The sequence below is a fragment of the Guillardia theta genome, assembly GCF_000315625.1.
Source record: "Guillardia theta CCMP2712 unplaced genomic scaffold GUITHscaffold_2, whole genome shotgun sequence".
Classification (NCBI taxonomy): domain Eukaryota; class Cryptophyceae; order Pyrenomonadales; family Geminigeraceae; genus Guillardia; species Guillardia theta.
Window position 1 is genome coordinate 361454 of NW_005434672.1, and position 18048 is coordinate 379501.

The following is an 18048-nucleotide window of genomic DNA, read 5'->3' on the forward strand; positions in this document are numbered from 1 at the left end:
TATCGAAGCACGACCTGCTGATTTTATCCCCTTCTCCCCTCCTCTTCGAGCATCTTTCCATATTCTGTTTCTCGCCTCCTTTGCTTCCTGTCTCCGTCAGATTCTTGTCTCCTCGTCCGACTTTGATTTTGACCTTTCAGCCCCTCCTCCCCTGCCCCACCCGTTTTGACGAGACCAACTTGTCAAAATCCGCGGCATCCGTCAACGTCGCAAAGATACAAATAAAAGGAAGGGGGGAGGAGAAGAAGAGAGGAAATGCAAGTGCAAAGCCACAAGCGGATTTCGGACTTTCTCCTACTGCACGCGGTACGATGCTCTGAACCGAAACGAGGAGGAGGAGGCAGCAGCATCGGTCGGGACGGTCTTCACTTTGCCGGCCTTACAGGTCAACCCGAGGCCGAGCAGAGCATACCGACGAGCTTCCTCTGCCCTATCACGCATGAGGTGATGGAGAATCCGGTGCTGGTGATCGAGTCAGGACACTCGTACGAGGAGGCAGCAATCCTTCACTGGTTCTCCTCCCATCGCACTGACCCCCTCACCAACATCTCCCTCTCCTGCCTCGCCTTCGTTGACAATCACACGCTCAGGAATGCGATCCAAGAGTTTCTCGCGCGGAAGAGGGAGCGATGAGGACGCAGCACATTGAGATGAAGGTTGTGGTGATATTCGCTGAATGTCATGGAAAAGAAGAAGTCGACGATGACGTTGATGAAGCAGAAAAGGAGGAGGCGTTGAAAGAAAATTGACAGCAGACTGAAGCTGCGATGGCTTTCGTTTCGCTCGATTCTTTACCAACCGCTTCCTCGCCGGCTAATGCGCGATGCTCCTGTAAAGTTTGGCGTGCGAGGGATACCTGGGAAGACTGATCAACGCAAGGGCAAGAAGCTGAAGCTCCTTCACCTCCTCATCTCGTTGACAACCGTCAGCGTCGGCGATATCTCTGTCTCTCTCCCTGCCTTGTCTCCCTCCAGCAAAGCCTGTCTTGGTGCCTCCTGCCCCCTTGGCGTCATGATCAGCTTCGACGGATGCTTCTCCTCCTGTTTGCTGGAGACAAGAAAAGAAACATGAGCGAGGAATGAAATTGCCTGAGCCACAACAAACTCTCCTCTCTTTCCTCCATCCCTCCTCTCCTGCTCCAACATGCATCCTCCCCAGCTCCCTTCTCCCCTGCGCCCTCACCTTTTCTCTTCCCCATATCCGTACAGTTGCTCGAACTTCCTCCCCGACGGGGCCACGTGCGTCCTCGGGGTCAGCTGCAAGCTCACCCTGCCATCCTCCACCAGCACGCGATCGTTCAGCCTATGGTCCCCGGCACAGAAACCGCGGGAGATCACGATCGCTCCGACGTCCTTGTTCTCAGAGTTTGCCTCCATGTTGATCGCCGACCTCTTGCTCACATCCAGGTGATACCCGTACGTCCTGTAGAGGAAAAAGTCGAGCTCGGGCTCCTTCCCGGCAAAGTCCGCGGCCAGCCTGCGGGGGCAGGTCACAAGAGCACGGGGAGGAGCTGTGCCCGTGCTCACTTGTAGATGCTCGAGAGTTTGGAGTGGTCGTGCTGGATGAAGTAAGTCCGAAGGCACTGCACACACAGCAGGATCAGTCGGCGGTTCATCACATGGCGGAGGCACCTCAATCAGCCTCTCTGTCTTCACTTCTTGCAGCGCCACGTCGACAGGCTGAGGGTCCAGGGACTTGGCAGCCACCGGCACCAAGACGTCGCTGTCAGTGACAAGAGCTTCCTTGACCTGCCAGCAGCACGTGACTCAGCCTCAGGCACGCTCGCGGTATCAAGGGAAGGAAGACCTGCTGGCTCGCTGGTACTGCAGCATTCGCGTTGACCCCGTTCGCCCTGGGAGACGCGTCGGCCAGGTGCCTGTCATGCTTCGAGTTCTTGATGGGAGAGGAAGCATCGAAGATGGGCCCCTGGCCTGCAGAGCGAGCATGAGAAGGGTTCAACAGGCCCTCCTCCTCCCCTTACACATCGTCTGGTCGATGTCCCCCGGCGTCATTGGCTTGTGAGGGACTGGGCGCTCGGCGCCATGAGAAGCTCCGGAGTTCTCTCGCAGGACAAACTGGTGAACGAGGAGCATTTCAGGTCGCAGCAGCCACGGGGTTGGAGGAGGAGGATGAGAGCGAAAAAGAGGAGAGCAGGAGTTATGAAGGAAGTGGAGGAGAAAGTGTGGGAGAGGCTCAAGGAGGCGAGGAGTCGACAGTTTTGCATGGAGGCGGGGAGGTGGGTGGGCAGTTAACCCCTGGAAGGGAAGGGGAGGGAGCAGTGGAGAATCTTGAGGTAGCAAGAGGTAGAGGTAGCAAGAGACCTTGGCTGAGAGAGGCCTTGAGTTGATCTGCGAGATTTCAGTCGGGTTGTCCTGACTTGGTTCGGGTTCGTTCTCGTTGAGAATCACTTTCAGCTTCGCGTACAAGGTCTGCCGCTCCGCCGGGTCTTGGAACCGAGCGTCTGGCATGAGGAGAGTCAGGAGGAGGCAGGAGGAGGAGGTGTACGAGGGCGCACTCGGTTCCTCGGCATCCACTTCCGAGTCGTCTTGGATGCTCAGGTGGTCCATGATCAGCGACAGTAGCGCCTTCTTCTCCACCTTCCATCTAGCGGGGGATCAGGTCAGGGAAGGGAGCCCAGCTGTCATCGGGAGCAACCTTGCTTGGTTCTGGTGGTAGCTCTTTACCTCCTGCATCAGCTCCTGGGATAGGTTCGCCGTCTGGAAGTGACTTTTTCTCAGCGAGGTGTTCTCCTCCTGCACCTGCCCCAACCAGCTCTCAGTCCATCCCGGAGCTGCATCGTCTCAGGCTGCAGACCTCGCAGATTTGTTCCAGCAGTTGTGTGGAATACGTGTACAGCTGCCTCCTGCAGCACCAAATCAACCGCCACGTCTTGGTCCCCGCCACCTACAGCTCCTCGTCCTGCGCCTCGAGCTTTTCCTGCAACTCGGGCAAGCTCGGATCCTTCAACTGCCGCTGGCTTGGTTCACCGCTCTCAACGTCCTCAGCATGCCTGCTGCACACCGAGCACACGAACGCGTCCCTGGGTGCAGACGCCATCGGCTGCTCCTCTGCCTTCGTGGCACTCGGGGCAGCCTGGGCCTTCTCCCCTCCCTCCCCCGACCTCGCCAATCGCTCCTCCGACAAGATGATCGCCTCGGCCTGCAAGATCTGGTCGTACATCTCCTGCGGACTCCGAGGTCAGAGGTCAGGCACGAGAGGTGCGTCGGGAGGGACCTGCGACCGGTCGAGCAAGTGGGTCTCGCTCTCAAGCAGGATGTCAATGCCGTTGAGCAGCGCGTCTGCCATCTGGTTGCAGTTGTAACTGCCGTGCTCGTAGCCGAGGCGGATGAGAGCTTCAGAGACGGTCTCTTCGTAAATCTAGAAAGACACGATGAGCAAGAGGAGAAGGAAGAGGAAGAGGAATGAGGAGGAGGAGGAGGAGGATGAGGATGAAGGGAAAGGGGAAATGTGGCTAGAGGGATTTCGAGCCAGCATCAAGAGCAACAACAAGGTGCTGTTGTTTTGAAGGCCGGTGATATGGAGGGGAGAAGGATAAAATGTATGTCGAGCACCTGTAACTGGCCCTCTACCGCCATCACCGCTTGATACTGCTGCTTCAGTTTCTTCTCAGATACTCTTGCCCTCTCCCTCTGCTGATCGTCCTTGAGCAAGGCAGCGTCAACAAACGATCGGAACTCCTCATTCTTGCTGTAGAGGTCGGACAGGAACGGCGACGACTTGATGGGCTCAGGTAAGTCCGAGGTGTCTCCTCCTTCACCCTGAAAGTGCGGCTCCTTGCCCAGCATTTCAAGGTATTCCTGCGAATCGATCGTCGGCTGTTGAGGATTCTTCCCTCCCTTGAGCTTCTTCATTCCTTTCGTGAACATCCCGGGGACGGCAGACGAATCGAGTCCACAAGTACGAGAATGAGGGTGTGTGGGAGATCGGGAGGGAGGGTTGGGGGAAAGGAGGAAGAGAAGAGAAGGGAAGGAAGGGACTGAAGGGGACACTGAGAGGGGGAATGAGGATGTAACGATCAGGTGACGAGCATGAACGCATTCATCATCTTCATGAGCGCGCGGAACGAGCAGCCGTTCTTCGCTCGCAGAGCCATGGCAGGTCAACGGCGACGAAGAAGGGGTCACTGACCATTTTGAAGGCTACGGATATCGAGGGGGTGGGGGTGGGGATATTCATCTGAAACTCCAGGAAGTTGAGTGGTACTGCATGGTGAAAGTGGGGGTACTGAGGTGATTCGACGCTTTTTGCCAGGGTACCGTCCGAGTCAGATATCAGAGCATGGAGTCAAGAGGTGGGGGCGAACAGTGAGAGGGAGGGAGGGAGGGAGGGAGGGAGGGAGAGGAGCAGAAATGGGATGAAGGAGGAGGATGACAGATATGAATGTGGAGAAAGATGAATAGATGCAAGACAGCAGATCGACGTCATCCACCAGTTTGAAGGATCTGTTCGACCGGAGTTTGCGATGACGGTCTCTGCAAAGGACTTTCGTCTAGCAGTTCGAGGAATCGTTCCCTAGTGCAAGATTGGCAGCATGATAGGAAGTGTGAAGTAGGCTTATGACATGGAACGGATATCGTGTGGATTTCAGACTTGGACGCACCATCAACAAAGTTCCTGCACCCCATCCCAGGAACAGAGAAGAGCAGAGGTGAAAAATGCAGCAGGATTCGATCAAAGTGTGCATGGGACGAGTTTGACATGACATCTCCTGGACATCAAGGCCGATACTCGTGCTGCTGGAGCCGGGCCCTGTCTTGGCTTTCACGCTTCACTTTTGTGTTCAGTTAATTTGGAATCAATCAATTCGAGATGCCCCGAGCACCGGAGAGGCGGAGACGACGTCCCGTCTCTAGCGGTCGGTTGCTAGCCAGTGTTCCTTTAGATAGCGGTTTCTTTAGCCCTTGATCAGTATGACGTAGTCGACCATAGTCGTACACACGATCTTGTTCTCAGCGACCCCCCCAACAGCGTTTTCCTCATTTCATCCCAGAGCGGGAGGTAGAGGCCTTGCTGAGCTGGAGGAGAAGAGATGGGTTCTTCACCTTCGCATCGCAGTTACGGGAGGAGCCGAGGAGCGAGCGAGCAGATACCTTGATGACGGACTCGATGTCCTGAAGTCTTGACTGCACGAGGGAGAGCCTCGACTTGAGGGTGTTGTAGCGGAAGCAGATGTGAGCACGGATAACGTCCTCGGGCGAAGCGATAAAATTACACTGAGAGAGCATGTCAGAGATGGGAACGGGGGGGAGGGAAAAGAAGTAGGAAGGAGGAGGTGGAAAGAGGATGTGGAAAGAGGGGGTGGGGAGGTAATCGGGAGGAGGGACAGAGGACACAAGAAGTCGGAGGATGGAGGCTGGAGGTGGGAGGGAGGAGGGAAAGGCAGGAGGAAGAAACAGGGGGAGTGGCCGGGCGGGAGCTCACCGAGAGGAGCTCAACGAACTTGTACTCCATGTTCTGAATGAAATCAAGGCGGGCAAGGCCCTCCCTCTCGATCACGAACACAGCCAGGTGACTGAGAGAGTGAGAGAGCAAGGGAAAGAGAGGGGGAAATGGAGAGGGAGAGGGAGAGGGAGGGAACGGTCAGCAAAGAGCAAGCATGGACAAGAGCAGACCTGTGGGGCTCTTTGATGCAATTATTCAGCATTCGTATCAATACCTGCTCCCAGCATCAGCTTCACTCCCACAGCAATCACCTCCTAGAGCGCACATTGGGATACTCCGGGAAGTCGACCATGAGCTTTTGATGCTCCTGGACCTGTAGCAGAGTCATGTGCACTGCCGCTACAACCTCCAGCTACCAAACCTGTCGGAACCCATGCTCGTCCAGGTTGTGATTGAAGCTGGACGATGTGATGGTGTCAGCTCCCGCAGGCAGCACAGGGAGAGGAGGGCGAGACTCACTGGAAGAATAGATCCGTCTCGCTCGTTAGCTCAATCCTCAGGGTCAAGGGATTCTGCGGAGGCAGTCAGCCTGCAGCAGGTGCACAAAGGAGAACGTGTCGTTCTCTTAACCTGCTCCTCGCCCATGATCAGAATTTTCACCTTGATGGCCTCAAGCGTGCCCAGCTAGAGCAAGGACGGTCAGAGGAAGGGGAAGGGCTAACAAGGTTCCTTTGCCAGTACCTCCTGTGAAGGGTCGTTGGGATCGGTCTGATTTCTTATTTCGAACGGAACTTCGCGGTCATAAAGAACTCGATGGCCCTCGGCTGATGCGAAGAGTCAGCATGAGAGGAGGAAGAGGGGGAGTTCGATGTTACCAACGGACGGGTCCTGCTCCTCCACCAGGCTGAAGTCGTAGGAGTTCATTTTCTGCTACAAGAACGCCAAGTGTCAACCCATGGCAGCGCAACCAAACGACTCTCAGCATGCAGATCATGTTTCTCTGGTCATTCCCCTCCTGAAGTGTATCCAAGCACAACGAAGCCATTCCAATCCCCTGCTCTATTGCTTTCCCATAGCCCCTTCCATGTCTGTGCATGTTCGCATTCCTCCGCCGCTGCCCATGGCACTGGCATCGCAACCTCGTCTCTCATCATCATCATGCATGCTCCTCCTCCTCCTCTGTCTCCTCCCTCCTCCTCCCTCCCTCTCTTCCGTCGTCCCCCAGTTCTCCCCACTTCCCGCCATCCGCGGGCTCTTCGAACCTGGTCGTTACATAAATCGGAACTTGTAACTGACAATCGTGGTGGAGGCGGAGCCATGGTGGGAGGGAGATGGAGAGGAGGACAGTGAGGAGCGTCAAGGCAACCAGGACAGTCATGGCGAACAAGACGAGGTCAGATCCTGCTCTAGTTTCTCATGCCCTTGCTCCTCCTGCTCATGCACCTCCAGCACCTCCTGCTCCTCCTCCTCCTGCTCCTCCCTACCTTGGTGCTCTGCATGACTGACTGTGATGTGCGTCCCCGACAGTCTGATGCTGTCAGCCCTGCTGTCTTGCCTCGCCCTATGTCGAAGTGTCGGGCCAGTGGTGCCTGACAGTCTGAGGCTGCGAGGAGGAACTGGTATCGACGCCCCTCCGTCCTCAGCCTGCATCAAGGTCTACTCGGAGAACGCGCAGGGCTACGACACCTGGTTCGAGGAGGCGTACTTTCCCGGCATCATCGGCGCCGAGTTTACGTCAGTGGAGAGGGCGATGGAGTCTTTCTTTCCTGAGAGGTCACCTCTGAGGGTGCTGGAGGTTGGGATGGGGACAGGGAGGTTCTGCCTGCACCTCAAGAAACGCTTCCCCGAGCACGAGATGCTGGGCGTTGAGCCGGCGGAGGGGATGAGGAAGCTTTGCCTCGAGAACTTCAAGAAGCACAACCAGACTGTGCAGCTGCTGGAGTGCGCTGCAGAGGACCTGGATGGCTGCAGCCAGCAGGTCGGGGAGAAGGTAGACTGCGCCTTGTTCGTAACAGTGTTCGGCTTCCTGAAGGACCATGACAAGGCCGTGAGGAACGTGCATGCGGTGCTATCGCCAACAGGGTGCGTACTGGTTGCTTTCATAGACAAGACGACAGCATGGGGCAAGGACTACTTCCTGATGACCAAGGAGGACAAGTTCTACACCGACGGCACATGTGTAGTTCATCTGGCAGAGGTGGTGGAGGTGTTCCAGAGGAACGGCTTTGACCTTGTGGAGGATGCTTGCTACCAGACCCTGATGAATTACAACGAGACGAAGTTGGACCTGGACTTCGTCGAGGACGAGGAGGAGGCCCTTAAGGTTGAGAGAGGATACGGGGATGGCATGTGGTCTGTCCTATGCTTCCGCCCGAGATCGTAGCGAGCAGATCGTAGAGCACATCACTTTCATCACTATCTTGAATCTTTCACAGATGCTAGAATTCGATTTACAATCTCATCCTTCTCGAAACAGTCCGAGATGTCGATCCCTACACGCACCATGTGAGGATGGGAGCACAGCAAAGCAGCATTGACGTACCCTTGGCTTTCGCGAAGTTCCGTAGGTCAGTGACCTGATCAGTTTTCAGAGGTAGCAAGGAGGAGGAGGAGGAGGAGGAGGAGGAGGAGGAGGAGGAGAAGGTGCAGGAGCAGAAGGAACAGAGGGAAAACAAGATTGAGGCGAGGAGGAGCAGGGACAAGATAGAAAGGCCGAGGCCTCACCGGGACTGCAGACAGACGGGAGATGTCAAAATCTTTCTGGCTTGAGCCGTTGGCCTGTGGCTTGCTCGCTTCCTTCTTTGCCCTATCCTGCTCGCCCTGCTGCTCCGCCCTCGGCCCATGATAACCCGATTCTTGCCCTCTTTCTGCCTGCTGTTGCAGAAGAAGAGTGAGCTAGAAGCACAGAAAACATGGTGAACAGGATCAAGCAGCCAAATCGTGTAGTTCCAGCCACAAAAGGGGATCATACACAAGGGTGACAAGCAGCATCTCAACCGCTCAATCAAGCTCACAGTCACATCAAGGAGAAACAACTGGACTCACAGCCCTTTGCCCATGTTGCGCGCTGCTGCTCCCTGCCTGCTGGCTGCTGGTGCTGGAGTGTCGGCTGCTGCTGTTGCTGCTGCTGCCGCTACCTGGCGCCTCATTCTGTGCAGAACTGCGCGAGTTCGTCGGTCTCCTCGAGCTCTGCCTCCCCTGCCTCCTCTCCCCTTCGCTGGGAGATGTCAAGAAGTAGTTGAGGATCGAGAGGGCGGCGAACAGCAGCCCCATCCAAATGCTCCAATTCGTTCCCGTCATGTTGCTCCCTACAACATCCCCCACGTCCATGAGCTTCGAGAAAGGAGAGCGGCGAGCAGGGATTGCAGGGATGTCCTGCCTGTCCTCTTGGATCTGCTTCGTCACAGTCTTGACCCACTCGCGCAGCTCCTGTTCAACCACTGCATCCTTGCCGCCCTTGTCAAAGACCCTGAGCCACCCCCTGTGCCAGTCGATTACGGCAATGACACCGTGAGGGGCCGGGGGGAACGACACTGACGCCTCAAGGAATTTCCAAAGCCTGTCGGAGTTGACGAGGACGGACCAGCCGAACTGAACATTGAGGCCCTCCTTTTCTGCCTTGAAGTCCGAGGCTACCTTCCTCAGGGCCTCGAGCTCTGGCCGCCGGTTTCCCTCCGACGTGTTGCTCAAGGAAAGGACGCACGCGAAGTGCTGCTCCTTGGGCTTGTAGATCTTCCGCAGGCCAGACATGGAGCTCATCAGCCCCATGCACAGCTCAGCAAAGTTGTCGTTGTTGACAAGGGGAACAAGGTTGTACTTGTGCTGGAGGAGGAAGCGAACCAGCACCGAGCGCGAGGAGAGCTTTTCCTTCTTCCTGAAAGACCCGTCCTCCTTGATCGCCAGCACTACAGACCCTTCGCTCTGCACCTGGTACTGCGTCGGTAGGATGTGCACTGAGTGCAAGGGCACGTGCGCAAAAATGACCCAGTCCTTGAGAGACTCTGCTCCAGCTACGCTGTAAAAGGGAGCCCAGTCCTTGCCGATCAGAAGCGCGTGGACCTTGTGCACGTCCTGCTTCAACCATGCAGAAAAGGCACTCCTGCTCTCCACCTTCATTACCTTGCCAGTGAGGAGGAGCATCTCAGTGGCGAAAGCGATCAAGTCTTGAGTAGAGGGGAGGATGCCTGGCCTGTTTGGCATCATCCTTACTTCCCCCCCGTTCACCCCGAACACAGTTGGAAGGTGACGAATCCGCAGCCTGGATAGCAGCGCTCCCTGCCTCTCATAGTTGATCCTGCCGAACTGGACGCTCCCTTTCAGTTCCTTGGCTGCCTCTTCCCATGCCTGGGAGATCTCAACGCAGCCGTTGCAGTTGTGATCCAGCCACACTTGGATGATCCACACGTGACCCAGGCTGTTCACCAGCTCATCATAATTGTCCATCGTCAAGGTCTGAGTCTTAGACTCGATCGTGAGCTGATTTCTCCGTTGCGAGTGCATGTAGAAAGCCTCCATCGGTCGGTATCGCTGTCTCTCCTTCATCGCCTCCTGCTGCTGCACCTCACGATCGTCAGGATCTTTCCCGTACATGTCATACTTCTTCCGCAGATCAGGATCCGTTAACACTTCGTGCGCACGATTCAGCTCCTCCATCTTCACTGGCGGCTGCCCTTTGAACTTGTCGGGGTGATATTTCTTCGCGAGCTCCTTATACGCTCTCTTGATGGTGGCTGTGCTCGCAGTCTGGTCAACGCCAAGGAGCCTGTAGTAGCTGAGAGAGTTGCATGCTGCATGAGGAAGAGAAAGACACAGCAGAGCTACTGAAACACACAGGCGCAGTCCGTTCTTCCTTATAAACCTCTTGCTCGTGGCGCATGGACCCTGGAGCCTTCGATCCTCCCCGTGCCCAAGGCAAGGATGTCCCGGCGAAACAGCCTCCCCGTCAAACATGTCCGACAAGGTCCAACAGAAACAACTTTCCCTCACGTACGACTATTTTCAGCTCCAGCCATCCGCAGCAAAATATCTCAGCACAACTCAACACTCCCGGTCCTGTTATAATTCAACTCCGCAAAACTGAACAAGCTAGTCTCATTAGCAGCCTTTATCCTCTCCCAGCCTAGTGACCTACCAGGTGAAGTCAACAATCCTGTGAGAAGCTGAGTGCGTAAAAGGATGCATGAGCCTTGACAATCCCACGTTCACTGCATGTTCGCACACAATCATGCACAAAATGCTCGAGAAAAAGCACAAAGAGCGCAAAGGAACAACACGAGCAGAATGAATGTCCCACAAGAAAGGACACAGGAAGGAGCAACTAGATTAGGGAGCTCGCAGAAGGAGAACGCCCAGGAGGGGATGAGGAATGCACACTGCTGAGCACAGCATGGTGCGAGCTGAAGAACAGGAGACGCAGACATCTCATGGCTCAAGAAGTACTACAGCGAAGAGGGACACCAAAAATGGGGAGCATTGATAGCATGCACAAGTATGTGCAGTGTTGAGAGGGTGAACAAGGTCGGCAGATGGGAGCAAGGGGGTGGGAGAGAAGTGGCAGTGTTGGCTTACGAGCAGCAGGAGGCAGAACACACACAACAACACGTCGAGAAGTCAGACAAGTCGGTGCACGGGCAGGCCAGAGCATCGAAGTGGTGGTGGAGGAGGACACCTCTGTGCATGCCTACCTCGTCCTCCTCCTCTCCCCGCGCCATCAGCCATGTTTTCTCGTCCCCCCAGCCACCCCGTGCGACACGTTGACTGAAACTTCCTAGGCGATCACCCACCCTGCCTCGGCTAACTCTACCCCACCCCTCTATGATACTGCAATATTCGTATGAAACCACCCCCCTATGATGTAGATGAGGGCCAGGCAACCCTACCCTTCCTCCGAACAAACTATTTTTGGACCCTACCTTACCGCTTTTGAGTGTGGCAAAGGCATAATTGGGGGTAGTCAAAGGGTATGACTACCCCCCACCCCATGCACAGTAAAGTGAAATCAGAACTTTGAGCAATCGAAGTTCATTGTACAGTTCTCGGAAACTTTATGAATGTAACTTCAAGTTATTGATATAAAGTTGAAACTTTTCTAGTAAATTTCAAAACAGAAACATAAACATTAACGTTCTACGCCTTCGCCGGGCCCGAGTAATCAGGGTGCCCCCCGCCCCGGTCGCTGCCCCCGATGGACGGAACTGCTATCATGGCGTGAAACAGCACGAAGGAGGGCGAACATGCCCAGGACAATGCTGGGCATGAATCGCTTGATCCAGTCGTTGAGAGGATTTGACCGGCTCTTCCTCCTGTCTCTCGTCAGCTCTCTTCACTTGGTTCGCGGAAGCTCGCCTGCATTCCTGCCAATGCCTCGATACCCAGCGTGGCTGTCACTGTCGATCCGCACGGGATGTGCAACCCGTGAGATGAAGGGCAGGGCGAGGTGGAGAGCAAACATGTGCCACAAACTTGACAGTGAAACCCGGAAGAGAATCGGATCATGGTGCTTGTTGCAACTGTTTCATGATAGGGAGATGGCACCCAAGTTGTTGACCACCGGCAGCGTCAGCGTTCTTCCTCATGAGGGAGCGACGCTGAGGCATTTCTATCAGTCGGTAGAGCAGCGAATCACAGAACTCAACATGCCTGAGGCCTCCAAGAACTTGGGCACTCGTGTGCTGGGAGGATTCCTCTCCTCCAAGGTGCTGATGGTGGGTGGCATGGGGCCCGGCAACCGGTGCATGCTCTGTGGGCGAGAGGTTGTTCATCGATTCTCTTCCGCTGCGATCGAGACAAGCTTTCTCGAGATGTTTGAGAGGGTGAGGAGCGCGCGAGGAACGAGGAGGAGGCTGAGTGCTGCGGGGGGCAGGTGAGGGATGTCTGTCGGGACGCAGGAACCTCGGCAGAGGTGAGCCAGGTAGGGATGCAAGAGCAGCGGACGGGATGGCGCACAGTGACTCTTGTTGACAGCACGACCTGCATCATGCCCACATGTTCTGGTCTGTCGAGCACAAGCTCCTAGGGCTGCTGTTCCACTTGCGCGAATACCCCAAGTTCGACCAGGAGCGTTTCCCTTACCAGCTGGGCTTCTGCCAAGAGGCGAGGTGGAGCTGGCAAGCGAGCTGCCAGTGACGAGTAAAGGCAGGGAAGTGATGTCAGAGACATCGATGCGAGCCGTCGGAACGTGTGAGTGACTCTGCTAGCAGGACAGAAAGTTTCGCTGATTGTGCTTGCATGGTAGGCTTGCGCTGCTCGGGCCCAGCCACAGTGGGAGGTTGGATCTGAAGCTGTTCATGCTGAACACAAGATTTGGTCTCGTCTCTAGTGAGCCTTCACTGGTCTCGGCTGATTCCCCTCGCGCAGGCTCCTTCCTACAGGACAACCTCGTCTTCCCCGGTCAAGAGGAGTTCGGCACCGTGAGCACGGGGAGGGGCACGAGGGGAAACTGATAGGCATCTCAGATCTTCGAAGATGACCTCGGGCTGCCTCTCGGCGACATCTTCTGCCTCCCCCCGGAGATGCTGGAGGAAGCGACGGAGAGAGCCTGGGAGGACAAGGGCGAGTGTCGCATCGTCGTGGCTCTCGCAGCAAGGGGAATGAAGTTCTTCCGAGGAGGATGAAGACTTGCTGCATGCATAATCCCCTTCTCCTTCACATACGCTTCAAGAAGCTCATATGATCGCTCTCTGTCTCCTTCTCCTCCTTCGTCGCCTGCGCTCGCAGGCTCGCAGCCTTGTTGTCGTCCCTCCTGCACCCTCGGCCCATCAGGTAACAGTCAGCGAGCAGCTTCGTGGCCTCCGCATGCTTCTGCTCCGACGCCTGCTTCACCAGCTTCAGCCCCCTGCTGACGTCCTGCTGGACGTCTCCGCATCCCTGGAGATACATCTGCCCGAGGGTGAACTGGATGTCACAGAGGCGCCAGAGGGAGTGGCTGAACGATCTCCTCCTCGACGAGGCGGACCAGCTCTTGAGGGCTTGCTGCAGCAGCTTCGCCGCCTCCTCCTCGTCCGTCGGCACCCCGGCGCCCCGGAGGTGGCAGCAGGCAAGGAGAAAGAGAGCGCCTGCATGAGGGGAGGAGGAGGAGCTGCGGAGGAGCTCCAGGGCTTTCGTCGGGTCTCGGATGCTGTGGAATTTGAGGTGCATCCAGCCCAGCAGCGCCTCCGCCTCTCTCGCCTCCTCCTCCCTTGTGACGTTGAGGAGGAGCTGCTGAGCCTGCTGGATGCTGGGAGACGCCTCGTTGAGCTTCATGGCCACCAGGAGTCCAGCTCGAACGAACGCCAAGTCCTCACCCTTCACTCCTGCCCGGTGGTACCACTCCAGGGCGTCGGTCCAGTTGGAGGAGGCGAAACTTCTCTTGGCGAGGATCTCGGCGCACAGGAAGTAGTCTCCAGCAGAGAGGGAGGAGGACAGCGAGGAGGACAGGGCCGAGGAAGAGCCGAGCTTGTCGGCCTCCATGATCAACTTTGCGGCTCCTAGCTCATCCCTCTTGAGAGTAGAGGAGCCGTTGAGGTACTCGTGGGCAAGAAGCAGCTTCGAGGGCACATGACCCAGCTCGCTCGCCCGCGTTAGCCACCTGTAGGAGGAGGAGAGGAAAGAGAGGAGGAGAGGAGGAGGAGGAGGAGGAGGAGGAGGAGGAGAAGGAGGAGGAGGAGGAGGAGAAGGAGGAGAAGGAGGAGGATCAGAGCCGGGAAATCTAGAAGGAAACAAGTGGAGAGGTCTCACTTGATGTACTTGATCTTGCCCTTATCTTCTTCCCCTCGCTCGCAGAGGATTCCGAGCATGTGGGCTGCTGCTCCGTTCCCTCGAAGTGCTGCTCTCTTTAGCAGCACGATGCCTGTCTTCTTCTTCCTCGGCCCTCCTTCCCCGTTGACAAGCATCGTCCCATACTCCGCTATGCTTTCAACGTCATTGCAGCGAGCTCCTTCCCTCAGGCACTTCCTCGCTCTCCCCAGCTTCTCCTTCTCCCTGTAGATCTTCGCCAGGTGGAGCCAAGCTCGCGGTTCCCCTCCTTCAGCCGACTGCTTGAACCATTTCAACATCATCCGACGAGATGCCTGGTAGGAGCGTCAAACAGCAACAGGCGGGCAGGGTGCTGGTAACCTTGTCCTCTACATCGTTGTCGAAGAGGACCTTGGCAAGCTTGAAGCTGGCGTTTACGTTTCCCTTCTGTGCGGACCTCTCAAGGAATTTTATCCCGTCATCGACAGAGAGCTGCGTGCAGATTTGTTATTGATTTGCTGGGCAGACATCAACTTTCCTCACCACACTCTGGGCAATCTCTTGCTCCACCTCCTGCATCCTGTACGCATCGACGACCCCCGTCTTGAGAGCCTCCCTCTTGTCCTCAACCTCCCTGCCGTTGGTCACGTTGTAGTCCAAGATCAGGGTCGCCATCGCAAGCTCAGCTTCAGCGTCGTGCTGCCGAGAGGTCACAATCCGCCAGCTCGATTTCACTACCTCACCTGCTTTGCAGCAGCTCGGTAGTAGTCGAAAGACCGGTAGCGGTCCTTGTCAAAGTGTCTGCTTCCTGACATGTACAGCTTTCCTAGCTCCACATTTGCCTCGCATGCTCCCTACACACTTCACGGGTCAAGAAGGAAGGGAGAGAGGGAGAGAGGGAGAGAGGGAGAGAGGGAGGGAGGAAGAGAGAGGGAAGGAGAGAGGGAGGGAACTCGAGATGTCAAGACCTGGGCTGCGGCTTTCTCCATCCAGCGAACATACGCTCCAAAGTTCACCTGGAGCCCGTAGAGACCATCCTTGAAGCATCTTGCCAGTCTCATCTGCGCTTCTACGAGCCCCAGACCGGCCGACCGGGCCAGCAGACTCCGAATTTCCTCAGCCTTCTCCTTATCCTTGGCTCCTGCTCTCAGCGCTTCCTCCAACATGGCAGCCAGCTGAAACTGAGCCTGGGCACTGTTGTTGTCCGCTGCCCTTCGAAGCATCCGCATCCCTCCCTCTTCATCCGCCTCCATTCCTGGTGCAAGCTTCATGAATCTCCATCCTCCCTCCCTTCCTCCCTTCACCTGTTCCCTTCAGCATGCAGACTGCCAGGTTGTACTGTGCCTTCGCATGACCCTTCTTGGCTGCCCGGGTCAGCCACATGATCGCTCTGCTCATGCGCTTCTGCTGGAGTACCGGACCTGCTCGCCTCTCGAAAGCGAGCTTCATGAGTTGAGCCGCAAGGTTGAACTGAGACGATCGTCAAAACAAGGACCAGGACCATGACTATGGCTATCCCTATCGTCATCGTCCTCAGTCACATAATCACCACAGTCATTATCATCAACTTTAGCTCTCCATCATTATCATAATCATTTCACCATGTACACCATCATAAGCATCTTCATCTCTCCACCATCACGCTTCCCTCCACTTTGGAGTGTTACTATCGCACTTCTCTCTTCATTGCAAACACTGACAGCCAGTCTCATGCCTGTGCCGTCGGGTCCCCTTGCTTGGCGAGCGACACGCTAACTTTCGATTCCAACTTCTGCGCATTCTCGACTGCAGAGCTCAAGTAGGAGTCCTGGACGCTCTTGGGGAGGTGAGATTTCGAGTCAGACTCCTCGTCAGACTGACCCATCTGAAGGAGCAGCTCAGTGAGGAAGAGAAGGAGTGGGAAGAGGGAGAGGAGGACCAGGAGGAAGGAGGAGGATCATAGAGTCAGGGAGGGAGGGAGGGAGGAAGGGAGGAAGGGAGGGAGGGAGAAGAAGAGAAGTGAAGCAAGAGATTGTCTGTACAAGGAATTGATGAGAGATGGCAAGCAAGGAGCGGAAGATGAGCAGAGGGAGAAGGAGGAGGACAGGGGCAGAAGAGAAGGGGAAGAGTTGTTGATGGCAGGGAGGTAGGAGGAAGCAAGGAGAGCAAAAGGGGAGAGGGGGCGGGAAGATAGAGGGAAATCAGCTGTGAGAGTGAAAAACTTCATTGATTCGTCTTGTGTTGTCCCTTCACGCCTTCTTTCCTCGAGACTTGAGGGTAGAAACGAGAGAGGAGATGCTGGGATCCAGCCTCGACCTTTTCTGCTGCTGCTGCTGCTGCTGCTGCTGGTGCTGCTGGCCGGCCTTTCCGTTCGCGTGACCCTCCGTCTGCAAGTGGCGTCAACGACGGGGAAGGGAGGAGGAGACAGGCTACTTCAGCGTGATTTCTCTTGCTCCTCCTGTCCTGCCCCTCCTTCATCAACTTGGACAGCCCGGGGGTCTTGCGGAACTGACAGCGAACGGTTACCATCAGTCATGGGTTGGGAGCGAGAGGGCAGGAGGGCAGGAGGGCAGGAGGGCAGGAGGGCAGGAGGGCGGGATGGCAGGAGAAGGGGAGGAGGCAGAGGAGGAGGTAGAGGAGGAGGTAGAGGAGGAGGTAGAGGAGAGTTCGAGCACCTGAGGGTCCGTGGGGTCAAGAGCAAACTTGGGGTCGCTATCAGCAGTGTCAGCACGTGCGGGATAAGACCGACTTACTCGTCTTACCTGTACACGGACGCGAAGCGAGGATCGTTGAGATCAAGCTTGAAGCTGTCTTCCCTCTCTCCCTCTCCCTCCTCCTTCTCCCCCTTCTTCTTCCCCTTCTTCTTCTTCTTCTTGGTCACCTCCTCCCCAGCAAGCTGCGATGCCCTGGAGGTTGGCAGGCGGGTCAGGATGGAGGGCGTGCGATCCAAGAGGAGGGGCACCGGCCAAGAGCGCTGTGCTTGATGCTGTATCCTCGCTTTCCCTCGTTAGCGTCATCCATCATGAGGAGCTCGAGCTGCTGCCTCTCCCTCGCTTTCCTCTCCTCCTCCTCCTCCTGCGAAGCTCTCAGCCTCCCGTGGCGATTCCGCTGACTTGACAAACGCACCTGTTCCATCTGCTTCTGAGGATTCTTGCCCTTGCCCTTGTTGCCCTTGAGCAGAGTCAGGAAGGAGAAGAGAAAAGGAGAAAGAGAACAAAGGCGAGCGAGTGAGCAGCAGCCAAGCAGAAGCAGGAGGATCAGGATAAGGATAAGGATAAGCTGAAGGAGGAGGAGGAGGAGGAAGTCAAACATAAAAAGATTGTGGAGCTGACCTTCCCTCTCTTCCACATCCCTCTATCCTCCTCCTCCTCCTCGTCAGGGATCTGGAAGAATGGATCGTTCTCGAACACGCTGTCATCGACAAACTCCGATCCAGCAGGCAGCTCGCTCTCGTCAAGCTTCTCCTCCTCGTCTCCTGCTCCTCAGCTCTTGAGCCTCATGCTCCTCCTCCCTCTGACAGCTCACCCTTCTCACCCTTTTTCATCCTCTTCTCCTTCTTCTTCTCAGCCTGCAACCATTGAGAAACGTTGAACGTCCTCTCCCGTTCTCCCTCACCCTCTTCTTCTGGTACTTGTCCCAGACCGTCATTTCGCTCTCCTCCTCTCGCACTTGCTGTTAGGCACAAGTTGTCAGTTCTACATCCTCGCAACTCTCCCCTACCTCCTTCGCCTCCCCTCCTCCTCCTCCTCCTCCTCCTCCTCCTCCTCCTCCTCCTGCAACACCTCCTCTGCTCCTCCTGCTCCTCCTGCTCCTCCTGCTCCTCCTGCTCCTTCACTACTCACTTTTGTATCTCATCCCAGATTGTTGTCGGGTCATGCCCGTGTTCTCTCAGCCATTTACAGATCGAAGTGAAAGTTCGCTGACGCAGCTCGTCAAATTCTTCAAATCTCCTCC

General features: G+C 56.1%; 8 protein-coding genes across 8 annotated transcripts in view; 3 read left to right on the plus strand and 5 right to left on the minus strand.

The window, feature by feature from the left end:
- Positions 1–399: 399 nt before the first annotated feature.
- On the plus strand, positions 400–609 carry GUITHDRAFT_54844 (hypothetical protein; the record flags this gene model as incomplete). Its single annotated transcript, XM_005841717.1, has 1 exon — positions 400–609. A coding segment is annotated over one exon (210 nt), but the record flags the coding sequence as incomplete, so codon positions are not given.
- Positions 610–813: 204 nt separating this feature from the next.
- GUITHDRAFT_131805 (hypothetical protein) lies at positions 814–3887 on the minus strand (the record flags this gene model as incomplete). The annotated part of the gene is made up of 13 exons (XM_005841718.1): positions 814–856; positions 904–1047; positions 1183–1476; positions 1527–1582; positions 1632–1748; positions 1807–1931; positions 1982–2075; positions 2322–2604; positions 2656–2759; positions 2815–2863; positions 2909–3183; positions 3235–3378; positions 3573–3887. The coding sequence occupies 13 exons, from the start codon at positions 3885–3887 to the stop codon at positions 814–816; spliced, it is 2043 nt and encodes a 680-aa protein (XP_005841775.1).
- Positions 3888–4997: 1110 nt separating this feature from the next.
- On the minus strand, positions 4998–6327 carry GUITHDRAFT_63256 (hypothetical protein; the record flags this gene model as incomplete). Its single annotated transcript, XM_005841719.1, has 10 exons — positions 4998–5063; positions 5112–5234; positions 5443–5533; positions 5634–5677; positions 5729–5776; positions 5825–5861; positions 5923–5975; positions 6034–6087; positions 6145–6227; positions 6279–6327. 10 exons carry the CDS (start codon positions 6325–6327, stop codon positions 4998–5000), a joined length of 648 nt encoding a protein of 215 aa, XP_005841776.1.
- Positions 6328–6913: 586 nt separating this feature from the next.
- Positions 6914–7786, plus strand: GUITHDRAFT_99447 (hypothetical protein; the record flags this gene model as incomplete). The annotated part of the gene is made up of 1 exon (XM_005841720.1): positions 6914–7786. The coding sequence occupies one exon, from the start codon at positions 6914–6916 to the stop codon at positions 7784–7786; it is 873 nt and encodes a 290-aa protein (XP_005841777.1).
- A 2192-nt stretch (positions 7787–9978) lies between these two features.
- GUITHDRAFT_46565 (hypothetical protein) lies at positions 9979–10173 on the minus strand (the record flags this gene model as incomplete). The annotated part of the gene is made up of 1 exon (XM_005841721.1): positions 9979–10173. A coding segment is annotated over one exon (195 nt), but the record flags the coding sequence as incomplete, so codon positions are not given.
- Positions 10174–11636: 1463 nt separating this feature from the next.
- GUITHDRAFT_99449 (hypothetical protein) lies at positions 11637–13016 on the plus strand (the record flags this gene model as incomplete). The annotated part of the gene is made up of 7 exons (XM_005841722.1): positions 11637–12215; positions 12266–12313; positions 12367–12500; positions 12538–12582; positions 12638–12708; positions 12760–12812; positions 12858–13016. The coding sequence occupies 7 exons, from the start codon at positions 11637–11639 to the stop codon at positions 13014–13016; spliced, it is 1089 nt and encodes a 362-aa protein (XP_005841779.1).
- Positions 13017–13047: 31 nt separating this feature from the next.
- Positions 13048–15827, minus strand: GUITHDRAFT_99450 (hypothetical protein; the record flags this gene model as incomplete). Its single annotated transcript, XM_005841723.1, has 9 exons — positions 13048–13969; positions 14119–14450; positions 14497–14607; positions 14659–14814; positions 14859–14969; positions 15084–15370; positions 15420–15479; positions 15537–15585; positions 15717–15827. The coding sequence occupies 9 exons, from the start codon at positions 15825–15827 to the stop codon at positions 13048–13050; spliced, it is 2139 nt and encodes a 712-aa protein (XP_005841780.1).
- A 516-nt stretch (positions 15828–16343) lies between these two features.
- GUITHDRAFT_99451 (hypothetical protein) overlaps positions 16344–18048 on the minus strand; it is a gene marked incomplete at both ends in the record, with an annotated part of 4319 nt that continues 2614 nt past the window's right edge. The window contains 9 exons of the mRNA XM_005841724.1: positions 16344–16481; positions 16528–16602; positions 16770–16806; positions 16857–17000; positions 17057–17169; positions 17221–17265; positions 17427–17569; positions 17620–17662; positions 17710–17766. Coding sequence (XP_005841781.1) covers positions 16344–16481; positions 16528–16602; positions 16770–16806; positions 16857–17000; positions 17057–17169; positions 17221–17265; positions 17427–17569; positions 17620–17662; positions 17710–17766 — 795 coding nt within the window. The remainder of the gene's footprint in view (positions 16482–16527; positions 16603–16769; positions 16807–16856; positions 17001–17056; positions 17170–17220; positions 17266–17426; positions 17570–17619; positions 17663–17709; positions 17767–18048) is intronic.